This window comes from Alexandromys fortis, unplaced genomic scaffold (genome assembly GCF_014885135.2).
Source record: "Alexandromys fortis isolate MF-2015 unplaced genomic scaffold, M_Fortis_MF-2015_v1.1 scaffold_3, whole genome shotgun sequence".
Classification (NCBI taxonomy): Eukaryota; Metazoa; Chordata; class Mammalia; order Rodentia; family Cricetidae; genus Alexandromys; species Alexandromys fortis.
Window position 1 is genome coordinate 23712643 of NW_026067909.1, and position 21120 is coordinate 23733762.

General features: G+C 43.4%; 1 protein-coding gene across 8 annotated transcripts in view; it reads right to left on the reverse strand.

The window, feature by feature from the left end:
• Mcph1 (microcephalin 1) overlaps positions 1-21120 on the reverse strand; it is a 212397-nt gene that overhangs the window by 172140 nt on the left and 19137 nt on the right. For all 8 annotated transcript variants that reach the window (XR_007590844.1, XM_050137333.1, XM_050137331.1 and 5 more), the window contains exons 4-9: positions 17991-18078; positions 15000-15114; positions 14116-14253; positions 13459-13548; positions 9951-11027; positions 1406-1506 (exon numbers count right to left, since the gene is read on the reverse strand). Coding sequence is in view for 7 of the 8 variants with exons in the window: in XM_050137333.1 (XP_049993290.1) it covers positions 1406-1506; positions 9951-11027; positions 13459-13548; positions 14116-14253; positions 15000-15114; positions 17991-18078 (1609 nt within the window). In the remaining variant the exon portion in view is untranslated. The remainder of the gene's footprint in view (positions 1-1405; positions 1507-9950; positions 11028-13458; positions 13549-14115; positions 14254-14999; positions 15115-17990; positions 18079-21120) is intronic.

Genomic DNA, 21120 nt, shown 5'->3' on the forward strand with positions numbered 1-21120 from the left:
TCCCTCCCTCCCTCCCTCCCTCCTTCCTTCCTTCCCTCCTTCCTTCCTTCCCTCCTTCCTTCCTTTCTTTCATCTGTTTTTTTTGTTTTGTTTTGTTTTTCATGACAAGGTTTCCCTGTGCATTTCTGGCTTCCTGGAACTTCCCCCTGTAGACCAGGCTGGCTTCGAAACCATGGTAATTGATCCGCCTGTCTCTCCCTCCCAAATGCTGGGATTAAAGGTGAGTGCCACCTCCGCCCTGTGAAACCCTCTTTTTGACATTAACATTCAATTACGAGATGTTCGTTTCTTTGCAGCCCTGGAGATCAAACCACACAGGCTTACTGTTGCGCTAAAGCCCTGGTTCTATCACAATATTTTAAAAAGATAAAAGGGACAAATTCCATGCCTAATAAAATGGAATCTCTTGCTTTGCACTGTACACAAAAACAGGGCCTGTCACAATCTCAGATCTCACTTTACCACGATCATCTAGCAAGGACGAAAACCAAGCATGTGAAATTCTTGTTTCTGAGGGGAAATGGGGGAGGACGGGTACTAGTTTAACCTGGAGATGATTTAGATGAAGAAGCTGTACTTAGTTACCAGTCTAATCCACAATCCTATAGTCAGCCTTAATACCAGCAAACTGAACCACCTGATGCCAAACAAACGCCCATCCCCATCCTGCAGAAAAGATCTCAATGTGCTGAAAAGCTTAAATATAAAACACCTATCAAGGAATTTCTACTGTTCTTCAAATCCACCAAGTGGCAAAAGCACTTGTCCTCTCCATCCCTCTATCTAAATCAATGCCTCTAGCAATATCTAAGCAATTGAGTCTCTCTTCCTGGCCTAGCAGGGTCATCTCCCCCACCATACGGACTTCAAGTTCACCATAGACTCCGTGAGCTTTCTGACTATTGGTTTTAGGGTTTTATGCCAGGCCTTGATTTATTCACCAACTGGCACAGAGCGACAGACACTGGCCCCACTGCCTAGGAGCAGCGGGAGGTTTGTTCACAGCCAGGCATGTGCTGGCAAAGCGACACAAGGAAGCTGTGTTTGTCAGCGCCAACACTTCCTCCTGCATGACGTCAGACCTTCAGTGTTATATGCAAACTGCCCACATTCACCGTAATTAATTTCTTTTTTTTTTTGGTTTTTTGAGACAAGGTTTCTCTGTAGCTTTGGTGCCTGTCCTGGAACTAGCTCTTGTAGACCAGGCTGGCCTCGAACTCCCAGAGATCCACCTGCCTCTGCCTTCCTCCCGAGTGCTGGGATTAAAGGTGTGCGCCACCACTGCCCGGCTGTAATTAATTTCTTAAACACATGGTGCATGAAATAATTTGCCTCATTAGCCCAGAGTAGAACATTATGATATCTTAACATTTGAAGATTTGGAATCACACTTTTATTCACTGACCTTTTGTCCTTTCCCACATTTCTTGGGTTTCTTGTGAGGTCTGACAAGGTCTGAACCAGAGCTGTCTGAAGTTTCAGGGCTCAACGGTTCACTGTTAACACCTAAAACCAAGTGGAGTGAAGGTTGGTTAGACACAACATGGATTGAATGCAAATGGAAGTTAAGCACAAACCAAGTTAAGCATTCTCTTGATGCCTAACGGGAAGAGAAGACTGCAGACTCTTTGAAGATTGGTTGGGCTTTTTAAGCAGAATATATGTGGGCCATCCATGAGCCACATTTACAACCTTGGCAGGGGCAGCTGTGGCAGGCGATGCCAGGTGAACTGCACATCCCACCTGTTGGCTGGTTCATGGGCAAACACAATGTGAGGCTGCCACTGCAGATGGCCCAGTACAGAAGACACTGCCCAACGCTCATGCTAGGCACACAAATAAACACGCTCCACGGCAAAATAAAAGCACTTCCAGAAACTAAACGGTGCACATGAGAAAGTCTACCTTGCAGGTAGGACAGTTTGATAAAACCCAGAGTGACCCAAGTTTGAGGAGTCACACTTGAAAACGTCCATTCATGCTTCAAAACCAGAATTCTTAAAAATAGGGGCTAGCAAGATGGCTCTGTGGGTAAAGGATCCTGCCTGAGTCCCATCTCCAGATGGTAGACGACAAGAACTAACTCCTTTGAGCTGTCTTGATCTACACACACACACACACACACACACACACACACACACACCCCGTTGCACAATGCACTCCCTAATAAATAAGTGTAAAAATGAAATCAGTAAGCTCAAAAAAGAAGTAGAATAGTTAAGGGTTCCCCAGAATTCAAACTCTATGTTATTTGTATCCTGGGCCCTATGAACATTTTAAGGTCAACATTCTTTGTTTATAAATGTCTAAATTGGATCCCTTTGGAGACAAACCAATCACACAGTATTCTCCTTCCTCTTTAGCCATCTTTTAAATGTCATGTCTCTCTCAATCCTGGGTAACTGCCCACCCACTAAAGCCCTCAATTGCTAAGAGGTGGATGGACTGCAGCAGGCAGGTAAAGGGTTAACGAGTCTGCTCTAAGACACAACACACTTTCTCACTTTGTGACACCAACATTTCTGGATTGATTCCTGACTGATGGAGGTGGGTCTTGTATCTTATCTGTTGCTTTCATTGGTTAATAATAAAGAAACTGCCTCGGCCCTCATAGGACAGAAAATTAGGTAGGAGGAGTAGACAGAAGAGAATGCTGGGAAAAAGAAGCTTAGTCAGGGAGTCGCCATGATTCTCCCACTCCAGACAGACGCAGGTTAAGATCCTCCCTGGTAAGCCAGCTCGTGGGCTACACAGAATATTAGAAATGGGTTAGAACAATATGTAAGAGCTAGCCAATAAGAAGCTGGAACTAGCCGGGCCAGGCAGTGTTTAATAGAATACAGTTTCCGTTTCCGTGTAATTATTTCGGGCATAAGCTAGCCAAGCGGCCGGGGTGCTGGGGATGCAGCCCCGCCGCACCTATTTCAACACCTGACGCTTTTAAACAAGGTGCTTTTTAAAAAGCACCTCTCAGCTCCTAATAGGCATGGAAAACAGAATTTGTTTTTAATCATCTTTCAGATCTGAGATTACTTGTTAAGGGATAGAATATCCATAAGTGGGCAGAGGACCCTGACATAGCAGAAAGGAAGCAAACAACCCTCACTTATTTTACCTCGCATGCTCTGCCATAGGAGATTGCTCATCTTCTCTAAGGTCAGCAGGCAACCAAAAGCACCTGAGTGCAAAGTGGTTCTGAGCGGGCTGTGGGGCAGTCTGGTCCCCCTCCACGCTATGCCTGTGTGTTCCTGCAGTGCCTCCTGTAACACCACCCATTCCTACGTTGCTAATGTCTCTTCTCTAGACCTCCTGTCTAAGGCCACTCACCCACTGCCAACCTCCAGCAAACTGCTGGTCCTCCACATGAGTTTGATAACTGTCTGAAGCCCTAACTGGGTAACTTGATAATGAGGATTAATGTTCTATTTCTGAGACTTCAATTAGGTGCTGAGAATGGGCTTCTGGTGAGGGTCCATCCACCTGGCTTCCAGATGGCAGCCTTATTGCTTACACTTCCTGTGGCAAAGAGGACAGGAGGAGGATTCCTGGTATCTCTTACCCTCTTCATGAAACACTAATTACTTCATTGGGGCCCCCGCCTTACGATCTCATCTGAATGTAATTTTCTTCCAAAGGCTCAACCCCCAAATACTCTCATCCATGGTAGGGTTAGAGCTTGTCACGGGGGGGGGGGCAGAGGAGCTCTGGAGAAAGAACAGCTGGACCCGGGGGGGGGGGGGGGGGGGGGGGGGGGGGGGGGGGGGGGGGGGGGGGGGGGGGGGGGGGGGGAGGCTGGAGTGGAGGTGGACACAATGTTCTACCAAAACGATAAATCTTAGACGCCTCTCATTTTCAGACTAGCCTTATTGTACACATACTTTGTTGCCCTAGTTATCATAAAATAGTCAATTAAAAAATTTAAACAAGAACTTAGCAGAAAGATACAGTGGAACAGGAGTGTAATTCCAGGACCCTAGAGCAGTGGTTCTCAACTCCTGGGTTGCAACCCCTTTGGGGGTCATCTAAGATCATCAGAAAACACATATACTTACATTATAATTCATAACAGTAGCAGAATTACAGTTACGAAGTAGTAATAAAAATAATTTTATGGTTGTGGGTCATCACAATATAATGGAGTTGTATTAAAGGGTAGCAACATTAGGAAGATTGAGAATCACTGATCTAGAGGCTGAGATAGGGAGACTGCTCCAAGGCCAGGCTGGGCTACAGAGCAAAACAATGTCTTAAGTAACAAAAACAAATAGAAAAGAACCCCAGGTCCAACAGTTTTGTAATTATGTAAGTCTCAATCTCAAAAAGTACAAGTGGGTTGAGTGGACAGACAAGAGTTAACAGATGCCACACCTGAGAGACAAGTTCACAAGCCCGTTTTGAAATGCCTTGCTAACTGCCACTGTGGATGGAACGAATAAACTGTAACTGATGACATCAAGCAGGCAGAAAGCTTCCCATTGGATAAATTTGTGGATTCAAGAACGATTGGCTGGATATTACAGAGCACTACCTAAACCATGCACGAGTAGGGCACAGAAATCCAGTATTAGCTGAAGCCTGTATCTCTGGAGACAATGCCCACATCGTGATACCTAAATGACCCACAATAATGTACAGAGTTAAGAGATACCAGGTAGTCTAAGGTGGACAACTTTTATAGAGGCTTGCCTCTAATAGGACAGAGGCTGGGCCTTCAGCAGATCTATCAACTTGGAGGACTTTTCTCCATTTTGCTGGCCAACAAATGTTTATAAATGTTTATGAAACTTGCCTTCCTTAATATTTGGTAGCCAGACCTGCTGGAAGACAGCGATCTATCAACAACCCCCAACAGCTGGTATTCTATAAAAGAATCCAATATTTGGAAATAGCCAAGCTGCACAGATAAGTGAACACACGTGTATAAAATGCTGACATGTAAAATTCCGCCACATGCTGCACAGGAGAAAATGTGCATCAAATCAATGGCCAGACGTGGGACCGAGTGCGGAAAGGACTAACTCTGCTGGTATTCGAGAGAGACATATGGAACTCCTGCCATCAGCATCATTAGTGAGACAAGCTGGAGCTCCACTGTACACCAGGATGCTCAGGATAACCGATAGACTTTACCTCCTGAACGATTCAAACGGACTTCATGGAGGGGGGAGCAGAGGATGTCATCTCCATAACGACCAGGCTGCTTTTTCATGCTTCCTGTCTTGCCATATCAAAAGTTAAAATGAAGCTTGACGTGTTGCTACATAACCATAGTCTCAGCAGCCCGGACGCTGAAACAGGAGGATTACTAACTGGGGACCAAGTATGCTACATAGTAAAATCTTGCCTCCAAAATAAATACATACAATAAAACAGAAAGTAAGACCTCATCCCCACACAACCTGGGTTTAGACATTCATTTCTGCATTCACTATAGTTCCTACAGTATTTCCTAGAGCTGAAAAAGAACAAAGCAATCAATTTCCTAATTGCAAGGCCACGCGACCTGCACGATCCAAGAGCTTCTGCTGAGCTTCCCACTGCCAAGTGCCACAAGTGCAAGATAAGAACCTGCTGTAAGGCACACGTGGAGAAACGACCTACAGTTACATAAACCATGCCTTAGGACCTAACAGGCTTGAGAGCCATATCCTGAGAACTAGCATCAGATCTGGACAGGACCCATCTCTGTGAAAAGGCACACTCAAGGGTGAGATACATAATACTGATAAGCATCAGTCTTAAAGAATTATTTGCATTCAAGTTTTATGGGAAACTCAGCTACCAGAGTCCCCATAACATCACGGCCACTCATTCTCCCTTGCCAAAGACATGCATTCCAAAAACTATACTCAATTTTGAATTTCATCAACAAAAGTTTTGGAAAAATGTCTTTCTCTAATTATCTGTATTTATATCCTTTTGACCTATTCCAGGAAATGTCACTGATCCTCAATGCAGTTACACTAAAAAAAAAAAATATCCACTGTGATTGTGAAGAATACATCTGATGTGTGGTTATGAGCTTTTAAAAGGCCAAGTTAAGGCAACAGGATAATATGATTCTATGTATGCAAGAGACTCCCTTTAAATACATTTCACTTTTATGTTTATTCACACACAGTTATCTGGAAGGAAATACTGTTGACAGTAATTGCTTCTAGCAAACATACGAAACTACAGTTTGTTCTTCACAGTATCCAGGGTTACGATGAAAACAAATCGGATTTGGTTACTTCAGCTCAAAATCCCCAGCGGCTTCTCATCACACTACAAAACAAACTGGAACTCCCTGCCTTGCTGGGGAGGAAGGTCCTGTGGATCTGATCCCTGCCCCAGAGGCTCGCTGGCTTGTTGCTGCACTGGCCGCCTCCTTCCTGTCGGATGTTCAGTCATTTGTACTTACCTCCAGTAGACACAAGCATGCCCTCTCAGCCTTCTGGGCGCCTGATGGAGCCAGAGCTCTCAGGGTGTCACTGTTTTTCTAATTACTCGCTGTCAGGTCCCAAAGAAATTCCAATTCCCCACACTGCAAAGGGCAGTCTGTGCATCCAGAAATGGGATCAGCCTGGACTATATGAGGATTTCTAGGGGTTAGATAAAGCCACATTCCTCGGGAACTTGTGACACTGGTTCCCATCTGCCAAAAGGAGTCATTTTCCTTACGTCTGGAATCTGGAAGGGACATATGGCTCCACTGACACATATCTGGTTGCCTATCAAAGTCCCTGCTGGCCTCCAGGCTCCCTCAGTATCACAGCGATACATTTCAGTCTACGCTCCTTCCAGACAGCATCTGTCCTCTTTATAAAGCTGAGGCTCCCCAACCCCTGCCACCCTGCTGTTCTCAGTACACTGCCTCTCCCTGCCCACTCCCACCCACTGTCTCTTATTCAAATTGTCCGCTCTTCTCTGCTCTCCTGCTTCCCTAGCCCTGGTTATACATGACCAGTCTTCTTCTTTCTCTCTCTGCTCTGGACTTTTCCTAATGCCTCTGGCTGTTCTCGCTCTCATATCTACAATTAAAACCTTAACCTATGCCATGGGATGGTCATGTCAGCTGTATCTTTACTGTACACCCTTGAACAGATTCACTAGCTGACACGTCCTATTTAGATTTACTACCTATCTTTTCTCTAGAGTCTGTTGGGGTAGGGGTACACACTGTTTTCTTCTCTCTTGTGTGAGACGTAACAAGTCTACAACTAACCTTCAATAGTAATCCAAGAATTAATACAAGACAAAGTAAGGACTTGATGGGAAAGTTTATTCCTTTTAACAATGGATATTTTTTTGGTTTTGTTCATAAAATTAGATAATAAAATGTGAAGAGTTAATGATTATGCCACACTGTTTCAATGTTACTGACCTTTTGGTAACTTTCTTCAGGAACCTTATTGCACACTATCTTAGAGTCAACAAGTGCACGTAAGATGAAAGCAGACTGGAGTCTTTCATTTCAACTAAAGGATCATGGAGCGTCTAGCAGGTGCTCAGAGCAGCCTTGTTGGCTCCAGCTGGGGTAACTATAGAATGCCCATTTCAGCCCAAGGATTTATGATTTGTTTCTATGGTGGATCCCCAAAGAGTTGACTGGTGTGAATCCAGGCTGGGCTGACAGTGGACAATGTAAAATATCTGTGAGTCTTAACGCTATGAGTATAAAAGAAAGTGCCTGAGTTTAGGCTAGATAGGTCTTGCCCTGTGAGCCCATGTTTGTCTTGTGGAAAGACATGATAATTTATAGTACATTACCATCAGAGTCAAACTGAATCACACCAGTCCCTGTCTGTGTACCAGCAAGCCAACCATCATCACCAACCCGCTCAATCTCCTCCAGTCCTGGAGGGCCACACCATGTCTGTGCACATCCGAAGTCTGATGCTTAGGAATGTGGACAGGAAGGCTGAGCGCTGCATGAAGAAATACACCTGCTTCTAAAGACAGCACACCAAAAATGTTGGGATTTAGGATGTGCCAGGCTGTTTGGTACCAGTTGTGTCATACATAATTTATATTTTCATATTACACAACACTCAAATGGTTTACATTTATCATATAATATTCAAAAGCTTTAAAAGAGGATAAAAACTCATAACTCAAAACAGGATATTGTGGAATTATCAAAACAGTTCTACACATATACTTTTTCATATTTACTAGTCATTCAATTTTATATATTTTTGAAAGCACATTAATCTTGAGTAACAAAACTCTTATGAATATAATATAAATTATTTAAAAGCTAAAATACTTATCAGCTTAAAACTAAAAAGCATTTAGTTGATGTTTTGAGCTGATGTGGGTGAGTTTATACTCAAAGAGAAGAGATAGGATGCAATTATTTCACCCTGACACACCTATCCTATAGTGGCTAAAGTCACCTAAATGTCTAGAAATGATGATGGGCCAATTTGGTCATATTCAGTTTTAACCAAATTATTAAAAATAGTCAAAGGCCAAGATTTCAATTTTGATTGCAAAATTTGTTGATATTTTCGTTACTTTTGCCTCAAAATTTATAATCATATAGCTCATTATTGTGCTGTTTAACAAATAAAACACTTTAGTAATTATAATTGGAATAAACAAACCTATCTGAATGATAATCTTAAAGCAAAATAAGCAGAAATCAAAGCAACAACCAACTTCTTACTTGAGGGATAGAGAGAGATCTAACCAAATTTTTTTGCTTTTAGTTGTTTTGTTTGATTTATTTATTTATTTTTTTTGGCTTTTTTGAGACAAGGTTTCTCTGTGTAATAGTCCTGGCTGTCCTGGAACTCCTGCTGACCTTGAACTCATGGAGATGCACTGCCTCTGCCTCCCAAGTGTTGGGTTTAAAGGCTTGCGCAACCAAGGCCCAGCCATAACCAAATTCTTAATTGAACAAAATATTCTAAATATATTTGTTATTATTGAACATTGCCCGGAGTTTCTTCAAAAGTAAACACTGACAAATTTCAAAACTTACTTTTTCATCTTTCTTAGCAAATCATGGCTGATTCTCTCTAGAGCTCTATGGAAGAAAAACATGTCAGGTCCAAAAGGGCAAGCCCATTGACTTGGCCCAAACTGCATCTATGCCCAGCTCAACAGCTCGCCTGGACGACAGGAGGATGTTTGGTGATCCAGTAAAAGCCAAACTTCCTCAGGAACTGTGTGACCAATCCCATCAGGCGGAAGAAGTCATTTTCCTTAGGTCTAGCAGAAGGGACAGGAGGCTGCATGTTAAAGCCCATGCTGGCCTCCAGGCTCCCTCACTTCCTGTTCACAAGCACTGATAGTACAAAGCCCCTACTCCAGCAATCTGGCCCTGCACACCTCAGATCCCAGCTCTCTTCATGCCCCCGCCCTGGGTATTCCTGCTGGTCTCACTCCTCTCTTTCCCCATCGCTTGCTCCCTCATCACTCTTGTTACGCACAGTTCTGCTCCTGCTCTTCTCCCTTGTCTGGCAGACAGCCCTGGCCATGTCCAGTCTGTTTCTCTTTCTCTGCTCTGGATTCTTCCACATGCCTCTGGATACTCTCTCTTATTCGCAATAAACCCCCCTGACTGTGGAGTGGCCATGTTGGCAGTCTCTTTACTGAACTCATCACATACAAAAACCCTTCCTAAACAGACCTAAATTAAAAAAAAAAACCCTCTATCAGTCACCTCTGTACAGTCATACTAGGTGAGAGAGGTATAAGCCAACCATTTAAAGTAAGCATTACTGTGCTTTTGCTTTTGTTTTTAAAGTCCACAAGGACAAAGCCTGGGGAAGTGTACTCATGGCAACAGATTTGACCATAAAGTTTAGGGCCTGACACTGGGAAAGAGCAAACAAATGTTCCTTAAAGGGGGAGGGGGAATGACTTAAATTAAATTATGAAGTTAGACAGATTTAAAATATGAACACAGTACTACATACTGGGAGAACAAAAATACTTGGGAAATAATATTCACATACTTTGACTGTATCCTGTGGCTATGTTCTCCTTTTCTTCTACAGAGTTTCCTACTTTACAATCCTCTCCAAAACTGAAGGTGTGTGCTTCTCCTTCAGAAGACGCCGACGTTGGAGGAGTGGTCTTGTCTTTTGGCGAGCATTTTACATCAATTGGTTCTCCTGCTTCCTTACCGCCTTCTTTCAAGGGCGTGATGCAATGAGCAGGGCTGTTCTGGGTGTCAGCACGGGTACTTCCCTGTGGCCCTGTGGCCTCCCTCAGCTGCAGGCCTGGCTGCCTGTCACACTCTGGGCTTTCTGTAGCAGACGTTCTCCCCAAAATGCACCTAGGAACTGTACTCACCCCCTTCTCATCAGGCTCCTCAGGACTAGAAGTACTTTCTGAAACTAAGTCAGTTGTGCTCATGGGTCTGGGTGTTTTACCAATGTGGGTAAAGTCACACATTTCCAGTATGTTTCTTCGCTCCCACTTTGAGAGTCCTCTGGAGTGGAACAAAGCCTTAGGCGGAAGAGCCTCCGAATTCCTTTCCTTGAGATTATCAGGGGAAAAGTAGTCCTCGTAAGAGGAAGCCCCAACATCAGGAGTCCCCAGAAAGGGGCCAGTCATGGACTGCTGGCTATGGTCAGACTTGAACAGCTGAGGTGTCAGGGCAGACTTCCCACTGTACCTCTTCTTGAGTGTTCCTTTTGAAGGTGACCCCAAATCCGCTGGCCTTCTTCTCTTTGCTGAGGAACTCTTGGGTCCATGTAAGGCAAACAGTGTAGGGGACAGACAGAGCTTCTCATCAGGCACCCCCTGAGACACACCTGCAGCTTGCTTTCTCTCCGGGTCAACTTGCTCACCTGCAGGGTCTTTCTGCCAGCTGGTGCCCTCCTTTGGAGGAAGGTCTGTAGCTTTCTGAGGACCAGGCTGACTGGGGTGGTTGGGCAACGCTGAATCGTAAGAAAGGCTTGTTTTCAACACAGGTGAGGAAGAGCATGCCTTCCTGGCCAACTCATTAGCAGATTTTCTCCGTTTCTTTTCCTGGTTTCCACAGAGATCATCAAAAGATGTGTGTGAACAACTGGCAAAGGATTCATCTGGAGAGATCAATAAAGAATCTTCATAAAAATGCGCAATTGACCATAAACTACCTTGTTTTCTTTTAAAGACAGGGTTTTATTATGTAGACCTAGCTGGCTCGCCTGCCCCTGCCTCCCAAATGCTGGTTTTAGAGGTAGGTATGTGTCACCATTCCTGACTAAGCTTTGGTCGTCTATGAAACATTTCCTCTGATAAATAAAACATAATTCCTCCTCCCAGCATCCCATATCCCCAGCTCTTCTGGCAAGTTCTCATGTTACATTTATATTTCAAATGAACCATGCAGGACCCTCAGTTTTCTGACCTCGCATGAAGCTTGCACTTTTCTCAGGAGGAGTGCTAAGCTGCCCCAACCACTGAAGTCTCCATGCTCCTCAGATCAGGACCCATCTTCTTCCACATTTTACTGTGGGTAAACACAACTAACCTGTCAGAACCACCTTAGTGTCAGAGTTAACCTGTGAACCCTTGACCCTGTCAGGTCACACTGCTATACCTTCCCATGGCACAACAATACTCACCACAGCATAAGGCTTCCTGTCCTCTTTCCCTCTCCCCTCCCCTTTTGGTTTTTCAAGACAGGGTTTCTCTATAGTTTTGGAGTTTGTCCTGGAACTAGTTCTTGTAGACCAGGCTGGCCTTGAACTCACAGACATCCGCCTGCTTCTGCCTCCTGAGTGCAGGGATTAAAGGCATGCGCCACCACTGCCCAGTTCTCTGTTCTCTTAGTGTACTATGAGGTACTTAGAGGCAGTCACCATTTTTTGCTCATTTGGGAACTTAGAGTCATCACTCAAGGCTGGCTTTCCACTGGCACAGTGCTGGCTGGCTGCGGGCTTCCATTTTAGAGAAACCACTCAATCTGGGGAAATCTGGGATTCTAACTTCTGCTTGAGACAACGGCAATTTAATTTTAAGAATGGAGCAGCGGTAACAAAGATACACCTTTCTTGACACCATTCTCTGTGAAGGGACGAGCAAAGGCCAGCCTGACGCTGAGCCTGTATGTGCTATGAAGACCTCAGAGGAGGGTCCATGAGATTTACTTTTAGCAATGGAAAGAAATCATCACACTCTTCCAAGACCCATGACACACAGTGGTAGATCATTAAGAGCATAAATTCTAGACTACTTATGTCAGTGGCCTGGGTGTGTCACTCACAATCACAGGATCTTGCATAAACCACCCGCCCTCTCCTTGTCCTGGTTTTCCCTCTGGTAAAATGGGAATGTGGATGCAGCCTACTTCACTGAGATGTGTGTGGGGGTGGGTGGGGGTGTGTAGGTATGTGTTTTACAGTGAGACGCAAAACTGCAGGGAAAATGAAATCAAACATTCTTATCACTATTTATTTCCAACCAAGAAATCTGAGCAGAAAAGGAGAAGACAAATGGGTGAATAACAGAGCGTGCAGGAGGAAATGCCAGAATATACCGCACACTGATAGAAGAAAGCCTAGCGCAATCTTCTCTTGTAGCTTTCCAAGATACGCAAAGCATCTGAAGCACTTTGGACACAGTTCTTTCAGGGTTCCTGAGACTTTATTTAGAGTCTCCCATAGGCTTATGGGAGAAAAGTGTAAGAAACTTGACACATGAAAGTTATATAATCTTGGAGGGAAAACCTGGGCTGGAGAGATGGCTTAGAGGTTTAAAGCACTGTCTGGCCTTCCAGAGGTCCTGAGTTCAATCCCCAGTAACCACATGGTGGTTCACATCCATCTATAACCTGGTGCCCACTTTTGGTGCACAGGCATACATACAGGCAGGAAACTATACATACATACATACATACATGCATACATACATACATACATACATAAATCTTTAAAATATAAAAGAAAGAGAAAAGAAAAAAGTCATGAGTTCTCATACTATTTTAGATAGACTTTTTTCAATAGCATACTTCACAGGTTAACTAAACATTAAACAATTTCTCTTCAGCACTAACTGTTCTCAGACAGAAATGTTTTACACTGCATTTAGTAATTCATATATAATATCACAAGGATTTCTAAAAATAAGCAACTTATTCTGCAGCAAAAAGACAAATCCCCAGGAAGCAACCCATAGACTTCAAGCAGGAGATCCTGGCTTTGAATCAATGCTACCAAATCTCAAGGAGAAACGTTGAGTTGTAGTTGTACTAAGTTACTTGAATGTTTAGAAATAGCAACATGGAAGCTGGGCTTGGTGGTGCATGTCTGTAATCTCTGCACTCAAGAGGAGACAAGAAGACTGTTGTAAGTTGGAGGCCAGCTGGGTCTGTATGGTAAGTTCCATGCCAGCCAGGGCTCCATAGCAAAAGTCTGTCTCCAAAAGTACAAGTGTGAGTGGATACACACACACACACATACACACACACACACACTACACCTTTCAAATCATAACTCCATCTCAAAAAGAAAAAAAAAATTACAATTTTACCTGAACTTAAAGATTCACGAGAAACGTTCAAAGATGCTTCACACAGAGAGGTATTTGGATTCTGTTGAGCCTGTTCAAACATCTGAGAAGCTGATAAAACAATGACATGTCACTGAACTGAATCACAGTTTCCTACTGGTCAGGACACCAGCATATCTATCCATTCTGCTCTTGATCCCATATACAAATTAAATGACTAACTATATATTCTAAGCTTAATATAATATAATGAGTAGAAAGACTACGTAAAGTATATTGTAGACATTAGACTGACAAAAATGAATTCTTATCAATTATTGTCCTCAAAGCATTAACTTACAGAATATGTAGAATGAAAGTTTAAAAATCCAACTTGCCTAAAGCGTAAACCAAATCAAATGAATGTCTTCATTTGTTTGCTAACCATGGAAGTTCTTAATATTTACCTCAAAGTAGGACCCTAGTGCTGAAGTAGACATGGGACAATGTCTGTCCCAAGGTGAGGGAGAGTTATTACTGGTTTAGATAGTGTACAAAACAAAGAATTATCCCCCAAAGTCAACGGTGCTGTGGCTGAGAAACCTTCAAAGTTTCACAGGAAATATCTAGAAGAACTATGACTTAATACATCTTCTGTAATTCACCAGAATTATTTTCATTTTACAAATCATAACTTACAGGTAGGGGAAAGATTTTCCCTTTTCTCCTTCATCTCTTGTAGCCTCTTTTCCATCATGCTCTGGTGACTCCTAACAGGAGTTGACGAGCTGTACACCAATGAGTGAGACTCAAACTGGAGGACGGGAACATCATCATCTGGAAACAGTTCAACTTTAAGTTCAAGAAAATGCTTCCACACCTCACCAGTTTGATTCTGCTAAGGCCGCTCCACCCCCCTGCAACCCGCTCCCTTCAGGGCCATTCTCTTCCCAGACAGTATTATCCCCATCGTGAATCATGGCACTGACAATAGACCCTTGCTGAGCTCCCAGTAAGGAACATGCATTATTCATCCAGTTGTACCCAGGCCCTACAAGATGATAGGTGTTGGCATCCTCATTTACAGAGGTAATCGCTGAGTCACAGGTAAGTTGATATCATGTACACAATCATACAACTAACAAGAAAGCTGGTCTGTGGGTTGGCTTCTAAAACTGGTTTTCTCTCCAGGTTTCAGAAAGTGGTCCTACTGAGCACTGTTCATACTCCATATACATCCACACTTGAATCTGACCAAGAAAAGTGGGCCCAAGGTGCTTCCCTATAGCATTCAAAGCAAACATTGCCCAAGTTTTACCTATTTTAGGTAAAGAAACAAAAAGCCCAGGTATGAGATAAAAAGGCAACAATAAAGAAATGGAATTTCTTTTCTCCTGTAATCATTTCTCAGAAGAGAATTCCACTGACTTGATGAATGCTGAGGATTCTCTGACTGTCCTTCCGTTTGGCTCTCTCAGTTACCACTCAGTCTCCAGTGAGCAGATGGTGCTGGGCTCTCCCTCCTCCCTAAAGCTACAGCAGCTTCCACACCTCCAGCTGTTACGACAGTGGACTTGGCTTACCAAGGGTTGTCTTCTGTCTCTGTAGCTCTTCAGCCATTTTCTCAAACTTCTTTTGAAGTCTTTTGTTATTTTCTGGTGTTTTAGGAATAAAATCTTTAGGCTGCATACATTTGTGCTAGAAAAAAAGGGTGTCAATATTAATGAAAGTGTACTGTGTTCTTTATTGTTTATTTTTAAAAGATTTACTTATGCTGGGTGGTGGTGGTGCATACCTTTAATCCTGGTACTTAGGAGGCAGAGGAAGGCAGATCTCTGTGAGTTGAGGTCAGCCAGGACTACACAGAGAAAACCTGTCTTGAAAAAAAAACAAAAGCAAAAAAACAAAAACAAAAGATTTTCTTGTTTGTATGTGAAGGAATGTTGACCTGCATTTATGTATGTATACCATATGCATGCCTGGTGCCCATAGAGGCCAAACGAGGGTGCCAGATGCCCTGAAACTAGAGTTAGAGACAGTTGTGAGTCACCATGTAGATGCTGGGAAGAGAACCCAGCTAGGTCCTCTGAAGGAGACTGCTGAGCCATCTCTCCGGTCCCTATGATTGTTGATTGTTTTTTTAAAACAGGAGAGAAAGTCCTTTCCATATACTTCTGGTAACTATAATGACATCAAAATTAAAAGAATTTCTTAATGAGTTATTTGTTATACTGTATGTGAGTTGGCAATACTTATTTCTGACAAATAGAATTTAAGAGATAAAGTAAAAGGCTATATACTATGCAATTGTTTCCTGAGCTATTTCCGGACACCAGCATTCTCAGCAGCCAAGAACGCTCTAAGCAGCAGCCTAGGCATTCTGCTATCCTCACACCAACTTCCCTCCAATGACACAGAACACAAAAGCTATTATTTCAGTAATTAAAGAAATGAATCATAGTTTCTTTGACTTAGTTGCTTCTGGCCCTTGTAGGTCTATACCCCAGTTTTGTTCTTGACTTTCTTGGTCAGGCAGGCCTGAGTTTCGGGCACTGGTCCTCAGCATATGAGAGCTTGCACCAGAGTGATGAGTGACAGGGAAGAGCATTAGTGGGTAAGTAGGTTCTACTCATGCAAGCTGGAGGTCAAGTCCAGCAGGCTCCCTGCTGCACAGTCAGGACAGTCTCTACAGTGTGTGCACATTATTCTGTCGAGGGTTAGCGGTGTACCTGGAGTACTCTTCCCATGGGGCAGAGTCCATGGTAAGTGGCAAGCGGAGGATAGAGGTTCCACTCTGTGACTTTAGTATTTGGTGTCTATCACTAGATAGGTGGTGGCTGTTAGGACGAGGGTTAGTTGATTAAAAAAGAAAGATTTACAGAACCTGAAAATAGCAAAGCTTCCTTACAAATCCATACAGCACCTAGGAACTTAGGTCACAGGATGAAACTGACAGAACCAGGCAGCAGCCACAAGCAGAAAGACCTCTACTACTGCAACAGGGAGTGTTAGAGAGGGCTGATGGGTAACGTGACACCCACACAAAGCCACGGAAGGCTGCAAAGTGAGTCTTGAGTGTACGTCAAAGGAGCTTGATAGGGAGAGAGGGAACATAATATGATGATGTGACTAAACAAATCACATGGTCACGCTGGGAGCAGAGAACAGAAATTGCCGTCCAAGTACCTAAAATAATGTTTCTCAAGTTATGTTTGGCAATTGCATTTGGAAAAAGGAAGAAAAAGGAAGGTTTTAGAAGTGATAAGTGTAGGCTACAGGTAGTCACTATTTATACATCAGACTAGACAAAGTGTAAAGATAATACAAAAGCACTGGATAACAAAGACATGCTCTTGCACACTATTGACAGAATCTCCAAATCTAAGGCTATTTGCACATTGAGTCACCAACTCTACGTCTATGTTTGTGTTCACAAGTAAATGCTCATTACACATGTAATATGCTTCACAAAAAAAATCACGAATTGTGAGTATATATAGAGAAGGCTCACTCATAATATGCAATATAAAAAAAATTAATATGATCAAAGACACACTATTAAGTGGGGAAGAAAAGCAGCCCAGCAAGCAGAACACCTAGCTCAGCAGAGCTTCACTGTGCAGCACGGGTACAGTGCTAACATGTAGTGAGCACTCTGGACTCCTTACCCAGGTCACCAGTCAAGCTGAAGTGACAGAGGGAAGAAACATCAGAGATGCCTGTTCTGCTTGAGTTTACCAAGTGTGTTAAATGAAAACAGCATGTATTCCTGATGTGTTGTTCCAAGTCCTTTACTTGGGCACGTTACAGTCAAGAACTGCCCAGAATCAGATGAGGACGTCTGGAGAAGCCTTGGGGGAGTATCCTCATCACTGCCCTGGCACCCGGCTTACTGTGATCAACATAATGGATATACACCATGCAGTGTCTTCTAAAGTGCAGAGAAGCCACAGCTAATTCTTTCACTCAGCTTCAAGTCTACAGTTCCCATCCACCTCATTCAATCTTGATGAGGTCAGCAAATCTACCAGAGGTTCTTGCATGAGAACAAGGTGCTTTTGATAATTCAAAGAAAAACCAGGGGCTGGAGAGATGGCTCAGCAGTTGAGAGCACTGACTGCTCTTGTGGAAAACCTGGTTCAATCCCCAGCACCCAGTTGGCAGCCCACAACCAATTCTACCTCCAAGGGATCCAATTCCCTCTTCTGGATTCCATGGGCACCAGACTTGCATGCAGTGCACAGACACAGAGGCAGGAAAAACATAAACACATAAAATAAAAATTAAAAAAAAAGAAAAGAAACACCAAACACAAACAAACACAAAAGGCTGCCTAATCTTGGGGCAAGTTTTGATTTCAAGGTCAACTACATCTCTTCCATTTTCTATAGATTACATCAAAGCATTCATATACCAAAAAAAAAATACTTTACAGCAAACTAGAAATTTTATATGAGAAAAGCAACAGCACACTTAAGACACTCTGAACAATATCTATGAAAATGATTTCTAGAATAAATACCAGGAGTGACACATTCATAATCACCCTGTCTGCACTGAAGATACACACTTACTTTTTTTCTCATTGGGCTTGGTAAATGTTCATTAGTATTCACTGCAGGGAACAAAGATTCATCGACACATGCTCCCACCATCCTGCATCTGTAAAACCAACACAAGGTAGTCCAGTGCAAAACTGTCTTTGCTTTATATGTGTACACACACACACACACACACACACACACACACACACACACACACACATCATGAGAACTGCGTATCAGGCAGCAGTTAACATATTTTACAATAATATATAAATACATATAATGCCAAATATAAGTTGGTATAAATTAGATTCCCCCAAATCTTCTATATGGTCGCCCCTGCCCCCCCCACCTCTATTTCCTATCTGGTTGACCAGCCTATACTTCCTGCCTGGCCAATCAGTGTTTATTTAAAATATGATTGACAGAATACAGACAATTCTCCCGCACCAAGTACATGTCTGTAATCCAAGCTCTTGGGGGGTGATGAAGAAGGAGGATGCGTTTCCTTCTACCCTGAGAGACTATGAGAGAGTGGCTTAGTGTTAGGGTGTTTGTATAGCAAGTACGACACACTGGGTTCAATCCCAACCACTGCCAAAATAAAATTAGCGCTCCCCACCCACGTTCACTCCCTATATTGGAGACACAGGAACTGGTGAGCTAGAGAGATGGGGCAGGGGTTAGACATATACCCAGGGGTTGATAAATATACCCAGGCTGACAGACTCAAGATTAACAGGCTGTGGAAACAGCAGTCAATGTGTCACACTTCAGAGCAAGTCTGAAAGTGAGATTTTCTGTGGGTGTTCTGGGAGCAATACCCTCAGAAGGAAGCACCCCCCCAAACTCCACAGGTGACCAAGAACAGGAAATTTCTGCTGAGCTCAGAACTTAGCAGACACCATGGAAGTAGACAGGAACAGAGGCAGCCAAAACCCAGGTAAGAAGAATGTGCAGCCAACAAGATAAACAATAGCATAGGCACAGCCACACCAGCACCTTGGACTTAACTCCCACTAGCTCAAGTGCGTGAGTGTCACCATCTAGCACATGTGGAACAATGACATGGACATTTCCCAACAGCAACAGTCCATCTAGAGGGCTGGGAAAAACTCAAGGAAGGTCTGACACCTACTGGCAAAAGAGCAGAAACTCAACCCAAAAGGTCATTTGTTTGAACACTGCACACCCACAAACCTGACTTAAAACTGTGAGCTATAACAACAAACTGCATCTCTCTCATCAGTATTCTGCCACATGAGACATCACAGGGCGGGGAGGGGTTCAGAACCCATCCCAACAAGGAAGATACTGCCTGATATGATGATACTTTGAACATTGTTTTCGCTTTTTCAGTTTCCATCCTCACATAAATATTTTTTCACATTTATCTTTACTTTATTTTATGAGTACAAGTGTTTTATCTGTATGTTTGTCTGTACACCACTTGTGTGCCTTGTATCCATAGAGACCAGAAGTGTGAGCTGCCATTGTGGGTGCTGGGAATTGAACCCAGGTCCTCTATAAGAACAGCCAGTGCTTTTAACCTCTGAGCCATCTCTCTGGCATGCAAAAGCATGTCTTAATGGTCTTGCTTTGATTATGATATTGCTAGATTATATTCACTTTATACACGGCCAATCTCTCCTCTCATTCCTCCCTCATTTTTTCTCTCTTCTCCATGCGCAGCCCCCTCTTTACTCCACCTTCTGTCGCTGTAATAATCCAGGTTCCTCCTTTCCATTTACTTCTCACTCATTCTTTCCCTCAGCTGCTCTAATCCTCATCCTTGTCCTTAGCCCATTTCCCTTCCACTCCTAACCTTGGTGGTTAGTATCTTCTCATCTGCCATACAATCCTTCCCCATTATCTCCAAACAGTTACTGAAGTTAGAGGAATGACTTCATTAACTATTACAGTGTGTGTGGTGAGCCTCTCCAGCAGCTGTGGATGCTTCTGCACCTACTACTGCTCCCTCAGGGTGGTATGGGGGAGGGGACTGACAACCAGAGCATATGAACTAGGGGTGTAGTTCACTAACTACACCCCCAAGCCACTAAGAAAGAATGACACCTTTGTTGCACTACAAACCAGTCACATTTGAGTGTGCATGTACGTCAAGTGAAAGAATACAGCCAGGAAAGCCAGGCACGGTGGCTCATGATTTTAATCCCAGCACTCAGGAGGCAGAGGTTCATGGTCAGTCTAGTCTATACAGCAAGCTCCAGCCAGAGTTACATAAGACCCTGTTTCAAAAAGTAGAATGGAGAAGTCGAAGTTTTAGCAAGAGCAAAGAGACAAGGGAAATAAGTAAAAAGGATTCAAATAGAAGAGGAAGGCATCAATGTTCTTATTTGTAGAAGATATGATCCTACACAAAAGGGAATCATAAAACACTTGCAGAAAAGTGCCAGATACAAAAATCAACATAAAAACAAATGAGCAGCCTTCCCATATACCACCACTAACACACTGAGAAGGCTAAGGCAGACAATCCCAAGTAGGAGAAACCCTCGCACAAAGAGTTCCGGCTCCGGCGGGCCTATCTAGGTAAGGAAGATGGGTGGGGAAGGAGATGTCAGAAAGGTCACCTGAAGAACGGGATCCAGGAGCAGGAGAGTAACCAAGGGCACTGTAATAACCAGGGTAGAAGCCATTGGAGGTTCACTTAACTGAGCAATGCTTCGATGATAAAGACAGGTTCTTGACCTCTGGATAAAACAACAGAGCAAGTGCACGATATTCTCTTGTTCCCCTAAATCCCAATAAAATCACAGTAAAAGAAAACAAAAAGGACAAAAACCAACAAAAACAAGGAGTAGATAAGAGGTGCCTGGGGAAATGGGAAGCAGGCAGGGGAGTCAAGGACTTCAGATTCTGCCAGCCTTTGGGTGTGTGTGGGGAGATGGGTGATGGAGGTGCCGCCGTTCCTAACAGATGGCGCCCAGACGTGATGGGCTAAATCCACTTAAAAACCTGAGAAGGCTTAAAAATAAGGGAAACAGAGTTTAACACAGAGTTTTGCTCTCTGTTGGTGGCGTGCCATAAAGAGATTTCCTGATTCAGCAATAGCAGCAGAAAAAAAGCTGCGTCATTTTAAAGCGCGGCTTCATAGGGCTGTACTGCCAGCGTGAACTCTGGCTTTAAAGCATTTCAA